Genomic DNA, 20,517 nt, shown 5'->3' on the forward strand with positions numbered 1-20,517 from the left:
CATTCCTGGGATAAACCCCACTTGATCATGGTGTATGATCCTTTTAATGTGCTGTTGGATTCTGTATGCTAGTATTTTGTTGAGGATTTTTGCATCTATGTTCATCAGTGATATTGGCCTGTAGTTTTCTTTTTTTGTGACATCTTTGTCTGGTTTTGGTATCATGGAGATGGTGGTCTCATAGAATGAGTTTGGGAATATTCCTCCCTCTGCTATATATATATATATTTTTTAAAAAATTTATTTATTTATTTATTTATTTATGGCTGTGTTGGGTCTTTGTTTCTGTGCGAAGGCTTTCTCTAGTTTTGGCAAGTAGGGGCCACTCTTCATCGCGGTGCGCGGGCCTCTCACTATTGCGGCCTCTCTTGTTGTGGAGCACAGGATCCAGACATGCAGGCTCAGTAATTGTGGCTCATGGGCCCAGTTGCTCGACGGCATGCGGGATCTTCCCAGACCAGGGCTCGAACCCGTGTCCCCTGCATTGGCAGGCAAATTCTCAACCACTGCACCACGAGGGAAGCCCCCTCTGCTATTATTTTGAAGATTTTGAGAAGGATAGGTGTTAGCTCTTCTCTAAATGTTTCACAGAAGTCACCTGTTGAAGCCATCTGGTCCTGGACTTTTGTTTGTTGGAAGATTTTTAATCACAGTTTCAATTTCAGTGCTTGTGATTGGTCTCTTTATATTTTCTATTTCTCCCTGGTTCAGGCCTGGAAAGTTGTGCTTTTCTAAGGATTTGTCCATTTCTTCCAGGGTGTCCATTTTATTGGCATATAGTGGCTTGTAGTACTCCCTCTTGATTTGTTGTATTTCTGCAGGGTCAGTTGTTACTTCTCCTTTTTCATTTCTAATTCTGTTGATTTAAGTCTTCTCCCTTTTTTCTTGATGAGTCTGGCTAGTGGTTTATCAATTTTGTTTATCTTCTCAAAGAACCAGCTTTTAGTTTTATTGATTTTGCTATTGTTTCCTTCATTTATTTTTCTTTTATTTCTCATCTGATCTTTATGATTTCCTTCCTTCTGCTAACTTTGGCATTACTTTGTTCTTCTTTCTCTAACTTCTTTAGGTGTAAGGTTAGGTTGCTTGAGATTTTTCTTGTTTCTTGAGGTAGGACTCTACTGCTATAAACTTGCCTCTAAAACTGCTTTTGCTGGGCTTCCCTGGTGGCGCAGTGGTTGAGAATCCGCCTGCTGATGCAGGGGACACGGGTTCGTGCCCCGGTTCGGGAAGATCCCACATGCCGCGGAGCGGCTGGGCCCGTGAGCCATGGCCGCTGAGCCTGTGCGTCTGGAGCCTGTGCTCCGCGCAACGGGAGAGGCCACAGCAGTGAGAGGCCCACGTACTGCAAAAATAAAAATAAAAAAATAACAATAATAATAATAAAACTGCTTTTGCTGCATCCCATAGGTTTTGGGTCATTGTGTTTTCATTGTCATTTGTTTCTAGGTATTTTTTTATTTCCTCTTTGATTTCTTCAATGATCTCTTGGTTATTTAGTAGCATATTGTTTAGCCTACATGTGTTCGTATTTTTTACAGTTTTTTTTCCTGTAATTGATATCTAGTCTCATAGCATTGTGATCGGAAAGCATACTTGATACGATTTAAATTTTCTTAAATTTACCAAGACTTGATTGTGATCTATCTTGGAGAATGTTTCATGAGCACTTGAGAAGAAAGTGTATTCTGTTGTTTTTGGATAGAATGTCCTATAAATATCAATTAAGTATATCTTGTTTAATGTGTCATTTAAAGCTTGTGTTCCTTATTTATTTTCATTTTGGATGATCTGTCCATTGGTGAAAGTGGGGTGTTAAAGTCCCGTACTATGATTGTGTTACTGTCGATTTCCCCTTTTATGGCTGTTAGCATTTGCCTTATGTATTGAGGTGCTCCTATGTTGGGTGCATAAATATTTACAATTGTTATATCTTCTTGGATCGATCTCTTGATCATTATGTAGTGTCCCTGTCTCTTGTAACATTCTTTATTTTAAAGTCTATTTTATCTGATATGAGTATTGCTACTCCAGCTTTCTTTTGATTTCTATTTGCATGGAATATCCTTTTCCATCCCCTCACTTTCAGTCTGTATGTGTCCCTAGGTCTGAAGTAGGTCTCTTGTAGACAGCATATATATGGGTCTTGTTTTTGTATCCTTTCAGTGAGCCTGTGTCTTTTGGTTGGAGCATTTAATCCATTCACGTTTAAGGTAATTATCGATATGTATGATCCTATGACCATTTTCTTAATTGTTTTGGGTTTGTTTTTGTAGGTCCTTCTCTTCTGTTTCCCACTTAGAGAAGTTCCTTCAGCCTTGGTTGTAGAGCTGTTTTGGAGGTGCTGAATTCTCTTAGCTTTTGCTTGTCTGTAAAGCTTTTGATTTCTCCATCAAATCTGAATGAGATCCTTGCTGGGTAGAGTAATCTTGGTTGTACAATCTTCCCTTTCATCACTTTACATATGTCATGGCACTCCTTCCTGACTTATAGAGTTTCTGCTGAGAAATCAGCTGTTAACCTTATGGGAGTTGCCTTATGTTATTTGTCATCTTCTCTTGTTTCTTTAAATAATTTTTCTTTGTCTTTAATTTTTGCCAATTTGATTACTATGTGTCTCAGCGTGTTTCCCCTTGGGTGTATCCTATATGGTACTCTCTGTGCTTCCTGGATTGGGTGGCTATTTCCTTTCCTATGTTAGGGAAGTTTTCGACTATAACCTCTTCAAATATTTTCTCAGGTCCTTTCTCTCTCTATTCTCCTTCTGGGACCCCTATAATGTGAATGTTGGTGTGTTTAATGTTGTCTCAGAGGTCTCTGAGACTGTCCTCAATTCTTTTAATTCCTTTTTCTTTATTCTGCTCTGTAGTAGTTATTTACACTATTTTCTTTTCCAGGTCACTTATCCATTCTTCTGCTTCAGTTATTCTGCTATTGATTCCTTCTAGAGAATTTTTAATTTCATTTATTGTGTTGCTCATCATTGTTTGTTTACTCTTTAGTTCTTCTAGGTTCTTGTTAAACGTTTCTTGTATTTTCTCCATTCTGTTTCCAAGATTTGGGATATCTTTACTATCATTACTCTGAATTCTTTTTCAGATAGACTGTCTATTTCCTCTTCATTTGTTTGGTCTGGTGGGTTTTTACCTTGCTCCTTCATCTGCTACATATTTCTCTGTCTTTCCATTTTGCCTACCTTACTGTGTTTGTGTTTGGGGTCTCCTTTTTGCAGTCTGCAGGTCTGTAGTTCTCATTGTTTTTGGTGTCTGCCCCAAGTGGGTAAGGTTGGTTCAGTGGCTTGTGTAGGGTTCTGGGTGGAGGGGACTGGTGTCTGTGTTTTGGTGGGTGGGGCTGGATCTTGTCTTTCTGGTGGGCAGGGCTGCGTCCGGTGGTGTGTTTTCGGGTGTCTGTGAACTTAGTATGATTTTAGGCAGGCTCTCTGATAATGGGTGGTGTTGTGTTCCTGTCTTGATAGTTGTTTGGCATGGGGTGTCCAGCACTGGAGCTTGCTGGTCGTTGAGTGCAGCTGGGTCTGAGCGTTGAGACAGAGATCTCTAGGAGAGCTCTCGCCAATTGATATTACATGGGGCCGGGAAGTCTCTGGTGGTCCAATGTCCTGAACTCAGCTCTCCCACCTCAGAGGCTCAGGCCTGACAACAGGCTGGAGCACCAAGACCCCCTCAGCCACACAGCTCAGAAGAAAAGGGAGAAGAAAAGAAAGAAAAAAAAATTTTTTAAATAAGATAATTAAAATAAAAAGATAAAAAAATGTAAAAAACATTTAATAAAAAAGAAGAGAGAAACCAAACCCATAAACAAATCCACCAATGATAATAAGCACTAAAAACTATACTAAGATAAACATAAAAGTCAGAAACAAGTCAGTTGCAGACAGCAAACCCCAAGTCTACCGTTGGTCCCAAAGTCCACCGCCTCAATTTTGGGTTGCTTCATTGTCTATTCAGGTATTTCACAGATGCAGCGTACCTCAAGTTGATTGTGGGGATTTAATCCACTGCTCCTCAGGCTGCACGGACAGATTCCCCTTTCTCTTCTTTGTTCACACAGCTCCTGGGGTTCAGCTTTGGTTTTGGCCCCACCTCTGCATGTAGATTGCCCTCAGACATCTGTTCCCATCCAAACAGGACGGGGTTAAAGGAGTGGCTGATTAGGGGGCTCTGGCTCACTCACGCCGGGGGGAGGGAGGGGTATGGTAGTTATAATTGGAATGCGGGGCAAGCCTGCGGTGGCAGAGGTCAGCATGACATTGTAACAGCCTGAGGTGTGCCATGTGTCCTCCCGGGGAAGTTGTCCCTGAATCACGGGACCCTGGCAGTGTCAGGCTGCACAGGCTCCTGGCGGGGGTGGGGGGCAGGGGGTTGTGGATAGTGACCTGTGCTTGCACACAGGATTCTTGGTGGCTGCAGCAGCAGCCTTAGCATCTCATGCCCATCTCTGGTGTCCGGGCTGAGAGCCGCGGCTCATGCCCATCTTTGGAGCTTGTTTAGGCAGTGCTCTGAATCCCCTCTCCTTGCGCACCCTGAAACAATGGTCTCTTTTTCCCGGACTCCCTCCTGGCTAGCTGTGGTGCACTAGCCCCCTTCAGGTTGTGTTCACGCAGCCAACCCCAGTCCTCTCCCTTGGATCCGACCTCCAAAGCCCAAGCCTCAGCTCCCAGGCCCTACCTGTCCCGGCGGGTGAGCAGACAAGCCTCTCGGGCTGGTGAGTGCTGATCGGCACTGATCCTCTGTGTGGAAATCTCTCCGCTTTGCCCTCCGCACCCCCGTTAATGCACTCTCCTCCGTGGCTCTGAAGCTTCCCTCACCCACCCACTCCCTGTCTCCACCAGTGAAGCGGCTTCCTAGTGTGTGGAAACTTTTCCTTCTTCACAGCTCCCTCCCAGAGGTGCAGGTCCTGTCCCTATTCTTTTGTCTCAATTTTTTTTCTTTTTTCTTTTGCCCTACCCAGGTATGTGGGGATTTTCTTGCCTTTTGGGAAGTCTGAGGTCTTCTGCCAGCATTCACTAGGTGTTCTGTAGGATTTGTTCCACATTTAGATGTATTTTTGATGTATTTATGGGGAGGAAGGTAATCTCCTCAACTTATTCCTCCACTATTTTGAAGGTCCCCCCTCTTCTTTTAAAAACATTTATTTATTTATTTATTTTGGCTGTGTTGGGTCTTCGTTGCTGTGTGCGAGCTTTCTCTAGTTGCGGCGAGCAGGGGCTATGCTTCGTTGCGGTGTGCAGGCTTCTCATTGTGGTAGCTTCTCTTTTTGCAGAGCGCAGGCTCTAGGAGTGCGGGCTTCAGTCCTTGTGGCATGTGGGCTCAGTAGTTGTGGCTCGTGGGCTCTAGAGCACAGGCTCAGTAGTTGTGGCACACGGGCTTAGCTGCTCTGTAGCATGTGGAATCTTCCTGGCCCAGGGCTCAAACCCATGTCCCCTGCTTTGGCAGGCAGATTCTTGACCACTGTGCCACCAGGGAAGCCCCAAAATGCATCGTTCTTATTTTAGAAAATAAGAAAACCACAAAGTCACTTGCCTTAGCCGACAGAGACAAAATCTTCAGATTTGGGTAAGAGAAGGGTAATGGAATCCCCAGAGATGCCTACTTCCGTGAATCACTGAGCTAAAATACGGGGAGGGGAAGAAGAGCATGAGGGAGGGAAAGCTCAGATAGGAGCTGGGTGAGCTAAGCAGGGCTGAGGAAAGGCTTACAGAGTGGAACGAATGATCTATACGTGAACATAAAGACCGAGGGAATGAACTGGTGGTGAGGGAGGAACTGATTATACAGAAAAAAAGTGAGTTCTTTCAACACCAGGAGAAAAGAGTAAGAATTCAGCGTATTTAGTTTGAGATTGGTTTGGGAAAAATTGTACCTTCTGAGAACATGACAAAGGATAAAAATGGTGGCACAGGAAGTTTGCTCTCAACAGATTTTTCTTTCAATATTTGTAACTTTCCAGCTCAGTGTGAAAAGTGCGGAAAAGCAAAAAGAAGATAATAATCCTTCTAATTTCATCAATTTCTTAATATTTTGGTATATTATCTTCATATACATGTTTATATTTCACTATAAAATATGTTCATGTATGCACATATATAATCTGAGAGCTTATATATAAATATTGCAAAGATTTTTTGAAGTTTTGTTTAGTTATATATATATATATATATTTGTGTGTGTGTGTGATACGCGGGCCTCTCACTGTTGTGGCCTCTCCCGTTGAGGAGCACAAGCTCTAGACGTGCAGGATCAGCGGCCATGGCTCACACGGGCCTAGCCGCTCTGCGGCATGTGGGATCTTCCCAGACCGGGGCACAAACCCACGTCCCCTGCATTGGCAGGCGGACTCTCAACCACTGCGCCACCAGGGAAGCCCTAGTTATATTTTTGTGTATTGTGGAAAATTTTTTAAATTCATGATTTTTAATGACTGCATATATTTAATCCTATGGATATCTCATAATTCATCTAACTATTCCTTTATTGTTGGAAATTCAGGCTGACTGCTTTTTTTGCTATTCTAAATCATGCTGTTATGAACATTTTTGTATATAAGTCTGTGACCCCTAAGGTTTTAATTTTGCATTGAACTATGTTCCAGAGTTCTTGCTGAGTGAGAAGTTAGAAGAAACAGCTTCAAGGACTTAAGGAAGTTGTAGAAAGTTTAATAAAACAACTGTCCTGAATTACGGATGGGCCATGTGGCCTTTTGTTTTGTTTTTTCTTTGTTCCTGTCTGGAAACTGAGTGATTTCCCACTGTATGAGTTGTGACAGCAGGCAGAGCCCATCTCACAAGTGAGATACTCCTTTCTGTGTTCCCTCTGCAGCTAGTGGATGCGCCGTGACTTGGCCAGATGTTTCTGCCTAGGCCTGATCAGGAGTTGGTGGTGCAGAGAAGCAAAGCCAGAGGAGAATCTGTTCTGGTGGCAAAGGCGCCACTGGCAGAGTCTGGCATCCAGTACCAGCGGGGCCAGATACACTGTTCACTCTCCAGCAGTGGTGGCAGCAGTGTTCCCCCAAACCAGCTCTGAGGCCATGGAATTTGGGCTGTGGTTCTAGCTGCTTAGCTCCCACCTTGTCCCTCCATGTTTACTAACCCTATTTCATTAGCTTTCCCAGTAACTCTGAGAGCTCTCAATAATCTTTCCCTAAATTCTTTTTCTGTTTCAGTCAGCCAGAGTGGATTTTTATGGTTCGTTGCCAAGAACCTGACTGGTATGGAAAAAAACAAAGGCGTTGAGAGCAGCAGATGCAGAGTTAGAGAAGGAACAGGTCACGTTAGAGCAGTCGCAGGATTTCCTCACGCAGGGCTCAGAGTGCTGCACGGTAAGCACAGGAAGAGGCAGAGTGAAACAAGGATGAGGAGCAAGCAGCAGAAAGCACCCAGGATGAGTGTTTTGGCACAGAGAAAGGATACTCAAAAGTCCGCATCCAAGAGAGGAGGAGGGCCAGAGCAGTGGCATAAAAGCCGTAGAAAACTGGATAGAGAAGCATCTGTGAGTAATCAAGAGAGTGAGGAAGAAAATGCAGTTGGAGGGCAGGTGGTCTACAACATGTAGAGGATATCGTCAGAGGACCGGAAGGCTGGGGGTGCAGCCAGAGGAAAGGCAGTGCTGAATGTCAGCGCTCAGTGGAGGTGGACAGCAGGAAGGAACAGGACGCAGAGCAGATGGGATGACGTGTTCGCTTGGCTCACATTATGGTACACTGTATTTCTTCTTTTTTATGTGTATTTAATCATCTGAGTAGTAACAGTTAAACAGGAACATCTAAATATCAAGACCAACATGAAATAACCAAATAAAGCCCTAAACACTGGAATCACCAACTCTTTATGAACTTTAAGGTCTCTTACAATTCTATGGCTAGTAACACACAGAATTTTCAGAGTTGTCATCACTGTGTATACAGCATTTTGAGGTATACTTTTCCAAGTATACCACTCCTTCCTTCCATGTTGCTACATAGGCATCAGTTGCTTCACCGCTTGAACATGTCACAGTCCACCTAGCCCCTTCCCTACTTCTCTTTACCCAGGCATAGCTTTCCTCTTCTTTTAAATCATATCAAAAAGGTAAGTAAAGTTATAAATTGTTTTTATCCAGGTTAATGGCTTATGTTGTAAAGACGCTGAATTTATTGCTGGCTCCTCGAATATCAGTTACTTGCATTTCATTTGAGAACAACTGGACCCAATTCTAATGTGTGTACACGTGTGCACACGTAGGCTGCCTCACAACAAACAATGCTCTGGACCCCAGCTGATTGTCCTACAATTTAACTCAGTTCTCACACTACCTACCTGGACATAGAATCAGATTCCACAGGTTAATGGCTCAGGTCCCAAAGACTGGCCTATCCCTTCAGATGCCTGTCGCAAGCCCTGGCTGCTACCTGTACTTCTGGCTATAAATCAGAGGTTCCCACGACCCACTCCTTGAGATCAATTAATACACTAGAATGGCTCACAGAACTCAGGAAAGCCCATTTACTCACTAGCTTACTGATTTATTACCAAGGATATTAAAAAATACAAACCAACAGCCAGATAAAGAGATACACAGGGTAAGGTATGGGGGCTAGGGGGTGGAGTTTCCATGCCCTCTCAGAGTGTGCCAATTCTCCCTAAGTCTCCACATGTTCACCAACCTGGAAGCTCTCCGAACACGGTCCTCTTGGGTTTTTATGGTGGCTTCATTACATAGTCATGATTGATTAAACTATTGGCCATTTGTGACTGATTCAACCTCCAGGCCCTCTCCCCTCCCCAGAGGCAGAGGCTGGGGGTCGGACTGAAGTTCCAACCCTTTAAAGACACAGTTGGCTCCACTGGCAACCAGTCCCCATTCTTGGGTCCTTTCCAAAAGTCACCTCATTAACTTAACAGGCACCTTTATTGCTCTCATCACTTAGGAAATTCCAAGGGTTTTAGGAGCTGTGAGTCAGGAACTGTGGATGAAGACCAAATATATACAAAAAATATATTTCGGTCATCTGAATAACCAAATATATATTTTTCTTTTAAATCACATAATCATATAATGTAATCAAATAAAGAACAGTAAACTTTGGCCCTGTAGGATCTTGCCCAACTGGTAAGTTCCGTATACCAACACCCCAACACTGATTACTCAGTGTTACTCACTGATTACAGTCATCCAGAATATTCTTGCTCCTGCTGCATTCACATAATCCAGCAAGGAGCTGAGCAACATGGTGCTTATGGGTCAGGGCTTTGCAGTCACACAGATCTGGGCTATCTACTTAACAGCAATGTGAGCAGTCCGTTCTATGTGTCATTTTTCTCTTTCATGGGTTCATTTGTTCAAGAAATAGGTACTGAGCAAAGATAATATGCCAGGTACTTTCTGGGTATTAGGGATCTACTAGTGAACAAAGGTCCCTGCCCTCACAAAGTTTACATTCCAGTGGGAAGACAAAAAATAATAGGTATACGTTTATATAATATAAAGCAGGATAAGGGAACAGGGAGATATGGAGGTCAAAGATCTGGGAGGAGGTGACCTGTAAGCCAGCAACTGATGAAGTGGTATGGTATTCTGGGTAAATCAGACAGCAACTAGAGCAAGACGGAGGAGAGAAGATGATGTAGATTTTGTGAACCGACCATACGTCTGGGCCAGCAAAAAGGGTTTAGGAGGTAGGGGAGAGGTGTGGGCTTGAGACAGATTATAATTTAACAGGGCTGTTAGGTCCAGGTAACACTCTCTCTCAGGGGCTTGAACTTCTTGTGGTGAATAAGGTAAACAGAGACATATATATATAAGGATAAGATGAGACTGGTCCTGATGGTCCTTCAGAGGAGGTGGGCAGTAAGTTCTAATGTATTCTCCTTCTTGGGAATTAGTAACAGTAAGGCAGAGAATGTCAGGGATGGGGAATGGTAATCCAACTAGAAACAAATATAAACACAGCGAAGACAGTATATCTACTTTTTAGTATTGCTGTGGAGATCAAATAAGATAACACATGTAAATAAAGCATTTAACATAGTGCTTGGCCCATGGTAAAAATTCAACAAATGGTAGCTATTATTATTATTATTATGTATATGTGTATTTTAAGTTATTTATTTCTTTATTTTTGGCTGCATTGGGTCTTCGTTGCGGTGCGTGGCTTCTCATTGCGGTGGCTTCTCTTGTTGCTAGAGCACAGGCTCTAGGCAGGCAGGTTACAGTAGTTTTAGCACGTGGGCTCAGTAGTTGTGGCTCGCAGGCCTAGTTGCTCCGCAGCATGTGGGATCTTCCCAGACCAGGGATTGAACCCGTGTCCCCTGCATTGGCAGGCAGATTCTTAACCACTGCGCCACCAGGGAAGTCCCAGCTATTATTATAATCCATCCAAAAGTAAAGTAGAATGCTTGTGGCATTTATCAAATTCTTAAGAGTACTATGTGGTGGGCTTCCTTGGTGGCGCAGTGGTTGAGAGTCCGCCTGCCGATGCAGGGGACACGGGTTCAAGCCCTGGTCTGGGAGGATCCCACATGCCGCGGAGCGGCTGGGCCCGTGAGCCATGGCCGCTGAGCCTGCGCGTCCAGAGCCTGTGCTCCGCAACGGGAGAGGCCACCACAGTGAGAGGCCTGCATACCGAAAAAAAAAAAAAGGAGTACTATGTGGTAGAAGGCTTGTCCGTCACTCTATCACAGACATGGCACTGATCCGGCATGATCTATCCTACCCTTCAGAGGGTACCTTATAAGACTAACCCAACTTTAGCCTCTTTATCTTCAAGTCATATTTTTTGCTCTGCCTGATCCACTCCACGTGATGCTTATGTAAAAAAATGACGGAAGCAGCCTGATTACCAGGAGCGGTGTTTTCTCTCTTATCACACATGGTGAGTGACTGAAGGATTCTTGAGCTACCCTGCTCTGGATCTGGGGAGCCACTGTAGTGTCCTTGTCAGCCAAATGGCCATGAAAGTCCATGGCCATAACATGGTAAACAAGCCTGATGACTTGGTGAGTAAGCCTGATCTTGTTCATTTCAAAACAAGGGTCGGCTATTTTGCCCTTGTATGGGGAAACTAGACTTCCCAACCTTCTGCGACCATCCTGATTTGTTGCGTTTGGGCTGAGTTACAGGGGTGGAAGTTATGTAGGTGGGAGACACACAGACAGCAGACTCCAGTGTCCCGTCCACCAACTCTGGGATGCCCACCTGTAGTCTGAATGCTTGTTAGCAAGATCCTACAAGACCCAGGGCTCCACACGGTTTGGCCACTCCATGTATGTTTATGGCTCCTCCAACTGTAAGTGCAGAGTAGGCAAAAGAGCTCAGAGGTTGTCGGTGCCCACATTGGGGTGACATTTTATTTCCTTGCCCTGATGATCCATCATAAAAGATATATAGATAAAATTAAAACTTAAAATGTTTTTTTCTCTGAATGGTTAAGCTGCACCTACTTTGCATCATCATTAAAGATCAACGTCAGGCCAGCCAAACATTGTTTTCCTAACCTTCCTGGCTGATTCTACTTTCAGTTGAGGAAACTGAATCTTTTAGTTTTCCTGTTCTCTGGGCCAAATGGTCAAGGTGACGACTTCCTGACTTCTTGGTCTTTTTGTGTTTTCATTGTATGTTCAACACTCTGAAATGTTTTCACGGAGGTCTTTGAATCCTAGTAATCCGGTATTTTTTCCTTTTGTTTTCCCCACACCGTATACTCAGCAGCTCTCGCAGAAGCCCTGATTGCTAACGCTAGATGCAGTCTCAGGAGTCATTTAGTTCAATCTTTGCCCTTTAGCTTGAGAAGGAAGGGAGAGACCTTGACATTCACAGGGCGCATACTACTTGCCAGGCCCAGAGCGTAAGTGTGACATTCTGCATAATTAGCCTTCTTAAACCTTACAACAGCCCTTTGAGGTGGATGTCTTTATCCTCATTTTTTAGACAAGGAGACGCAAGACCAGAGCAATTAAGTGACTATGAAAGATCACACAGCTGAGACTCAAATCAGCTTTAGAAAACAAGCCTGGGACTCTCCTGTCCCCCATCCTGGTCCTGCACCTGCCAGTCAGGACAAGCATTAGTTGGAAGTGGGCTGAAGGCAAGGTAGGCTCCAGGGCAGATGTGACACAGGGAGTTTAATTGAAGGCAAAATTCTGGTAATTGTTATTAATATTTTATAGCTTTAATAAAGAAATTAGTAGCAGACTATAACATGCCATTGGACTAAGATGGATTATGAAAGCTTTTCAGCAGATAAAATGGGGGCAAATGGTTAACATTTTCAAAAGAAAAGGGAGTATCCTTTCTAAACAGGAAGAACTGGCTCGAATTCAAAGCAATTATGTAACTCCTGACTTCTGTCAAGGCCCTCTCTTAGGCAGATAAGTGATATTTTATTCGTGATCCTTCCCTAATTTTTTTTTTACATCTACCTATGAATAAAATTGCTATCTTGCTGAACTGAAAACTAGTCAGCAGTTTTCCTTAGATAATTTCTTTATGTACAGATTATGTTTGCAGTATTTTAAAAGGCTTACAAATTTTTTTATAGAGGAGTATCTAATTCCTTACTTCTAAATCAAAAGGATACGTAAAAACACTTGTTTGTGAGTTTCTGGTTGTGTGTGTAGAAAAGAGAGGTAGACATAGATGCTCAGAGACAGACAATGAAATGGAGGCAAGAAGACAGAATTCAACAGAGTGAGACGCATTCAGGAGCTGTACCTCTTTGTGGTTAAAGAACATGGTACTCTGGAGCTAAGCTTGGATTCCACACCTAGAATGAACGGGCAGGGTTCTCCATAGAACATGTGCTTCACTCTGTGCATTCAGGCATTCAAAAGGTGTTTCCCTTTCATCGTGCACCACGCATTTATCAAGATCTTAGTGTTGGTGCACCTGACTCCATTGGTAACTTGCAGAAGTAGAACGACACTGCTTGTCAAAATCAGGGTGTCTCTTGGAGGTTTTTATTGCCTTCAAGCTTAGCTGAGCTTTGCTAGGTGTGTTTGGCTGTACTAATGACTCTCTCTTATTATACTCTTAGAAGACAGGAGCATTGATAGGAACTGAGAGAAGTGGTAGGTTTGTCCCAGTTCTATTCAGAGAGGACCCCTTTAAACCAGTAGGTAGAGAAGTGACTCCATGTTAGTATTTTGCAGGCCTTCACATCCCATTCACCCAGGGATACTTGTCAAAAATGCAGATTCTTGGGCTTCCCTGGTGGCGCAGTGGTTGAGAGTCCGCCTGCCAATGCAGGGGACGCAAGTTCGTGCCCCGGTCCGAGAGGATCCCACATGCTGCGGAGCGGCTGGGCCCGTGAGCCACGGCCGCTGCGCCTGCGCGTCCAGAGCCTGTGCTCCGCAACGGGAGAGGCCACAACAGTGAGAGGCCCGCGTACCACAAAAAAAAAAAAAAAAAAAAAAAGCAGATTCTTGTGGGGAGGGAGGTGGATGGACTGGGAATCTGGGATTGGTAGTTGCAAACTATTACATTTAGAATGGATAAACAACAAGGTCCTACTGTATAGCATAAGGAACTATATCCAATCTCCTGGGATAAACCATAATGGAAAAGAATATTTTAAAAAGGAAGGTATATATGTGTAAAACTAAGTCACTTTGTTGTAGAGCAGAGATGGGCACAACACTGTGAATCAACTATACTTCAATTTAAAATAAATAAATAAAGAAATAAATAAAAGTGCAGATTCTTTCCAAATCAGAATCTCTGGGTCTGGGGCCCAGGAATATGCATTTTAAACAAACTGCCAGGTGTTTCGGTACAAATTAGCACGTGGAAACCTCTGCCCATCACTACAGGAAGGGGGCTGGCACTCTTCGTAAGTGGCGCCTCGTCTACATTCCTGCAAAGGGGTCTGTGTGTGCTGAGGGAGAAAGCAGTGGCGGAGGAAACGTGGGGACTGGTAAGCCATCAAAGGCCATTCTCCCTCTCATCCTGCTCAAAACCATTCTGGGGACAAGCAGCCCAGCTGAGCTCATTTGGAAGAGCTTTTCAGTGAGCCTGAGGTTCCTAATAGCAGTGAGAACTGCCAGGAACTGAGGAGCTCCGCCAGGATGCCCCTCCTCCCCTCTGTTGTCTAGATTTAGAGATCACCTCTTAGAGAGCCCGCATCCCTGGGAGGAGTTCTATCTTAAAGACTAGAAGTCAGCTCCTTAATTATCTGTTAATTCTTTAACAATGATTAGTTGACAACATTGCGAGAGTAAGGACAGGTTACAGGGAAGGAAGGCACCTGAGGGAGGGCAGAAAGGGACATTAGTAGGGAGGTGGCAAGGCAGCATATCCTGCCACTCAAAGTCACCCTAGCTGTCAAGGTGCCCCATCCCACTGGTGCTGAAGGAGCATCTCTGCAGACGTGGAGAATGGTTTGCTCACGCTTCTCTGCATCACAGTCTGGGTCTTTGGGGAGGGGAGGGCTGGACAAGCAGGGCCTCAGTGGTGGGCCTCAGTCTGTCAGTAGCACCAGAGTGAGTCCTCTACCGGACTCATCTTAAGGGCAGGGCAACAGGTTTTATTTTTTATTTTATATATATATATATATATTTTTTTGCGGTACGCGGGCCTCTCACTGTTGTGGCCTCTCCCGTTGCGGAGCACAGGCTCCGGACGCGCAGGCTCAGCGGCCATGGCTCACGGGCCCAGCCGCTCCGCGGCATGCGGGATCTTCCCGGACTGGGGCACGAACCCGTGTCTCCTGCATCGGCAGGCGGACTCTCAACCACTGGGCCACCAGGGAAGCCCAAGGGCAACAGGTTTTAATCCAGCAGGTGATGTTGGAAACATCTTGCTTGACCAAAAGCCAAATTTTAAGAAGAGACTCTTAACCACTAAGGAGAGAATACCAAACCTACAGGTTTTCTAATTCAAATGTGGAGCTCCCCGCCCCCGTTTCTTGAAACAAGTTCTGTCTTATGGTAAATAAGATGGGGTATCTGAGTCATTGACAGTCCAGGGAAAGGGCAGGGATGAGAGGATGGACCCTGGAGCCAGACCACCAGGGAGTGAATCCTGGCTCCACTGCTTCCTACCTGTGTGATCTTGGGCTAGTTATTTCACCTCTCTGTGCCTCAGTTTCCTCATCTGTAAAATGAGGATTCAAGTAGTGCTTTCCACATAGCATTATAGTGAGGATTAAGTGAAACAGAGTTTGCCAAGCACTTAGAACTCAGCAAGTCCCTTATGCATATTTGCTGCTATTATTTTTCTTAGTCTCTCGGCCTAAGGCTGCTTCATGACAAAGACCAAAAGAGGGGTCTTAGAGTTGAAGGGGGAACAGAATCCTTGTGTCATCTGTATGGCTGATGTTCTTTCAAGATCAACAGTGGCTCTTTTGACTGAACTGCAGTCTTCTCTCCTCCCACAAATCCTGCCGAGGGCACTGCTGGGCCACAGTCCAAGCATCTTCTGTTGGGGCAGCAGGTTCTCAGGTCCTCTTTTAAGAGCCTTTTAAGGGAAAAGGAGGTGGGATGGCAGATGAATCAACCCCCTATTTTGTACAGTTCAGCTAACAGGGCAAATAACGTACACCAAATTATTACTGGTAGGGCTTCCCAGGGCAAGACTGAAAATAAAATTCTGTTAGAGGGACAGTCCATTCAGGGTATAAAATGGAATTATCTTCACCAGGATTAAATCACACTTCCTGACTGTGACAGAGCGTTTCCAGGGAGAGTAAGCACTGTGCAGCCCTTAATGCCACTCGTTCATTGTTGCTCATGACTCCTACCCCCCGCTGGCTGTCTAACCCCATTCAGCCTCCCCCGCCCCGCCCACTGCGGTTTGAGTCTTTGAAACAGAGAGCTGGGTGCGGAAACAAGACTAGGCTCCCTCTGGTCCGGGGAAATGTTGGCAGTAGGAATTCTGGAGGGGAACTGGGGCCAGGCACTCACACATGTTATAGATGCTAACTTTAAATTTGATGTTAATTATAATCAAGTATGTTTAAAATCCATGTTGTAATTCTAATAACTATCACTAACCCATCATTCTGGGTGGTCTCATCTGTATGACTCTATTAGGAAATTTATTCATGAATTCAATAGTTATGTCCCGGGACTTCCCTGGTGGCACAGTGGTTGGGAATCCGCCTGCCAGTGCAGGAGACACAGGTTCGAGCCTGGTCTGGGAAGATCCCACATGCCGTGGAGCAACTAAGCCCGTGTGCCACAACTACTGAGCCTGTGCTCTAGAGCCCATGAGCCACAACTACTGAAGCCCGCACGCCTACAGCCCATGCTCCGCAACAAATACAAGCCTCTGCAATGAGAAGCCTGTGCACTGCAATAAATAAATAAGTAAGTAAGTAAATAAATAAGCTCACAACTCAGCCAATGAAAAGCCACTATTCTTTGAACTCCTCTGATGGACTCTTTGTTTACTATGGCCCTTCCAGCTTCCCTTTCCCCTCTTTAAAAGAGTTCCCCTCTCCTTGTGGCCTGGCAGCAGGGATCTGCGCATAGTTGACCACGGTTGCATACCCTCAGATTGCAATTCTTTGCTGATCCCAAGTAAACTCATTTTTGCTGGAGAAGTAACTGGCAGTCTAACTGTTTATGGTCAACGGGTACTATAATGATGCTTGGCATTTTTCTCAGCACTTGGGCCTGGGAAGCTGAGTAAGCCGTCAGGGAGCCCACAATCTAGAAATGTGGCACTGCACTCAGCCCCTGTCAAGCACTTCGCACAAAACGGGCGCACAACAAAAGTCTTAGGGGAGCTGGCAGAAATTGCTGATTCACTGCTGGGTCTCTCTAGTTTTGGTCAGTTTAACATAACAAAATACCTCAGAAAAAAACAATGGTTTTAAACATTGCCTCTACAAATATTGAACAAAACCCTTTTATAGTATGTCATTAGTTAAAAATTCCCCACTCCAATACTGAGTCTTAAAAAACTAGGAAATGGCAGGAAAAGCTTTAGTCTTTAAACAGATAGAGAAAATAGTTTTCCATTGTTTTCTGTAATCACTTACAAAACTAAAATATATGTGCACCATGGATATGCCCAATACTGCTCTGTTATGAGGGGCACAGAGTGCTATGTCCAATTAATAGAATCTATGGATATAAAAGGGTGAGAGAAGAACATCATGGACTGTTCTAAAGCCATAAAGTCGTTCTCCTTTCCTTCCCCTTCCACCTTGCAAAAGTATTCACTGATCTTGTCTTGTTTACTGTTTTCAGATCCTTGTTTTAAAACTGAAAAGTTCTATAATATCTTATAAAAACAGGCTACAAGGAGAGAGCCTGTCCCAGGGATTGAATTCTCTCTCCATCCCATGCAATAAAAGAATGCAATGAAAAAAACCCAAAGAAAATATAGTTCACAATACAAAAAACATCTAGCTTACTATCCACCTAAGTACTTTTGTTAGACCTGTTTTTTGGAAAAACTGAAATGAGGCTTCATGTGCCGTATTATGTGAATGGTTGACATAATTATGCACGAGGAAGGAGAATCTGCAACATCATGGCATTCTTGACAGTGGCCCCCAAAAGCCCCCAACACATTGGCTTATTTCTTTTTCTGCCTTCCTTTTTCCTCCTCTCTCTTTCCCGTTAGTGGAAGGCAAATCTGTTATGCCATACCCTGCAGCTTTAACCTGCTAGAGGGCTCCTTCTCTGCTCTCTCCTGGGGGACTGGTCCAGCCCCTCTTACTGGCCAAGTTAATCTCTCTTTTGGCTCTGACTCTCTCAGGCTGTATTCCCCATGTTAACCCTCTAATCCTGCTGGGGAAGGGCCTCTGGCAGCACTGCCATTTGAATTCTTATTATTTTAACTTTAGAAAACAGCCCTCTTACCAGATACATTTCTCTCTTTCCCCCTTCTCACCCAAATCCTGCCAATTCTACTCCTAAAGCCTCTTAAATCTGGGTGCTGCTGTTGATCTCCACTACTTGGTGTGGGCCAACTCCCCTCTCACCTGGTTCACCTCCTCCCTGCTTTGCATGCCCTGCCCTCTCCTCCATTTCACTCTGCTACATGGCTTTCTCCTAAAATACAAATCTGACCCCGTTGGCATTTATCATCAGTGGCTTCCTGCTGCCCTCAAAATAAAGTCCAAATACCCTGAATTAAAAGTTCTTCCCTAGGGCTTCCCGGGTGGTGCAGTGGTTGAGAGTCTGCCTGCCGATGCAGGGGACGTGGGTTCGTGCCCCGGTCCGGGAGGATCCCACATGCCGCGGAGCGGCTGGGCCCGTGAGCCATGGCCACTGAGCCTGCGCGTCCAGAGCCTGTGCTCCGCGACGGGAGAGACCACAACAGTGAGAGGCCCACGTACCGCAAAAAAAAAAAAAAAAAAAAAAAAAAAAGTTCTTCCCTAAAACTCACTATCTGTACTGTTTTCCTTCATCATTGTGGTTTCAAGGCTCACCTGAAGTATTTTCTATGGTAATAGAGAAACTCATGAATATTGTTTAAGTTAATATAATAATAATAAATGTGAGGAATCAAGACATACATTTCTCATGTAATAATATACCTGTTTGTAGCCATGTATTGTACTTTGGTGACCCTTCAGGAACAACTAGTTTTGTAGTTCTAAAGTAGACTTAATTATTCCAAATGCTTGCTTTGTCCAAATTAATGAGTTGTGTAACACATATGCCAGGGTTAGAAAAGATCCGGCCAGTGTGCTTACTGGAAATCAAGAGCTTTAGGACCAGTGTTCCTTCCCACTTTTTTTTTTTTTTTTTTTAAGCAGTAATGAGGAGGGGAAAAATGACCAAACTGGGGTTCAGAAAGAGAAGATAGAAGGCAACAAAGACATATCAAGCCACTGAATGACTAATTCTACTTTAGGCTGTTCCTGGTCAAAAATGACAGTGAACAGGTACTCATATTCTTTGTGAACAGTATCTCATTTCATCTTAGTCTCCACAGCCACAATAAGAGATGGGTAAGATTATTCATATTGTATAGGTGAGGAAATAGACTGGCAATATTTACTTTGTCTCCTATGGTAATCGCTGGTTAAGTATACCACTTAGAGTTTTAAGGGCAAATACTCAACCTTCCTGTTTCCCTGGAGGGAAGGGAGTTTCCAGGTCCCAGGAAGGAGGAGTGAAGTTTCTGCTCAGTCTTCTCTCTCATTCAGCCCTTCCCTGGGGGGAGGAGTGGCCTACCCATCAGTGACTAGGTTAGGAGACCAGCTGAGGATTCGCAGCTCAGCCAGGCCCCCTGGGCTTTTTCACTCTCTTCTTTTCAGCTTGTCTGTCTTCAACATCTATCCTCTATACCTGGCTTGTGTGCTAAGTAGAGAGGCGGGCCTGTGGCCTAATTTAGCAGAGACGGGAAACCCATGGCGGCTGCATATATTAGCCACATCCTCCAATCTGGCTTTCATCAGTTGATCAAGCTAATATTTTGATTTCTACTGTCTTATTTCTCAATTGGTTGGGAACATAAGAGGGGAAGACAGAGGGCTGTTAATTGGCTCCCGAAAAGCCAAATACAGGCACATAATAGGCACTCAATAAATATCTGTTAAATGAATGAATGAATGTGTCCAAGGCCACAAAGCTAATAAACCACAGAGACTTGAATCTATGTCTGACAGAAGAGCCCATGGTTTTCTAAAATTCCCAATTCCATGCTTCTTGTAGAGTGTTCTATTTCCAGGCTTCAATTCATGCTTCAGCATGGCTGCCAGGAAATTGGAAACAAAGGCTGGTGCAGGCATTAACTACCTTAAAAACACATGTCTGCCTAAGAACTTAGCTGATAATCTATTTGTCTACAGCAGTGACTAGGGACGACTTCAGCCTGTCTGCCTGTTGCCCACTGTACTGTCTGAGCCCTCAGGTACACGAAGAGGGACCTGGAGGATGACAGAAGCAGTGCAGGTGGCACCAGCAGTGCATGTAACAGCCCAGGGAGGAGAAAGGCAGGCAGCCAAGCATGAAGCAGGACATGCACAAAAGGGGCAGGACAAGGGCCTGGGGACCAAGGGGAGAATGAGGCCCTGAGGGATTCGGGGGATGGAGGATGGGAAGGAGGCAGGGGAAGGAAGAATGAACAGAAAAATCCCAGGAGAACAAAAGGCCATAGAGACAGGAAATAAAAGTATGTCCAAACAAAGAGCATAAAGCGGAGGCAGATAAAAGAACAAGAGTAAATCACTAGCTATGAAAACAGCCACAAACTGATTTTCCATTTCATGTCAAGATGATGAAAAGTGAGGGCTGTCCTGTGTGCCAGCAGCCTTCAGGAACTAAGAAATAAAACACCCAGGTTGAAAATAGTTTGGGGAGCCAGAGGATGACAAGATTCCTCCTGCAGGCAAAAGTGAAATTAAAGGAATGACCGCATCTGCTACCCCTTTTCCCCACCGATCCCCATCCAGTCACAAAAGAGGGAGGAGTTGCTTGGCGGGCAACCACGTATGACCTCAGCGGGGACCCTGTTCTGACTGAGCTAATATAGTTGCTTTTTAAGAGAATCTGGTAGAACTCAGGATTGTGTGTTCACAAACACCATATAAAAAACAGGGTCATCGCTGCCTTCCAAGCAGTTT

The 20,517-nt window shown here is 44.5% G+C and overlaps 1 protein-coding gene across 3 annotated transcripts in view; it reads right to left on the minus strand.

Moving 5' to 3' along the window:
- Nucleotides 1-20,517, minus strand: part of ALG14 (ALG14 UDP-N-acetylglucosaminyltransferase subunit) — a 104,715-nt gene that overhangs the window by 8,668 nt on the left and 75,530 nt on the right. The window contains exon 4 of one of the 3 annotated variants that reach the window (XM_059056943.2): nt 14,754-15,446. The exons of the other annotated variants lie outside the window; for them this stretch is intronic. Within the exon in view, the coding sequence (XP_058912926.1) occupies nt 15,222-15,446 (225 nt within the window). The 3' untranslated portion in view covers nt 14,754-15,221. Of the gene's footprint in view, nt 1-14,753; nt 15,447-20,517 lie in introns of those variants that run through there. 3 annotated transcript variants of the gene reach the window in all.

The sequence above is a fragment of the Kogia breviceps genome, chromosome 1 (genome assembly GCF_026419965.1).
Source record: "Kogia breviceps isolate mKogBre1 chromosome 1, mKogBre1 haplotype 1, whole genome shotgun sequence".
NCBI classification, from domain to species: Eukaryota; Metazoa; Chordata; class Mammalia; order Artiodactyla; family Physeteridae; genus Kogia; species Kogia breviceps.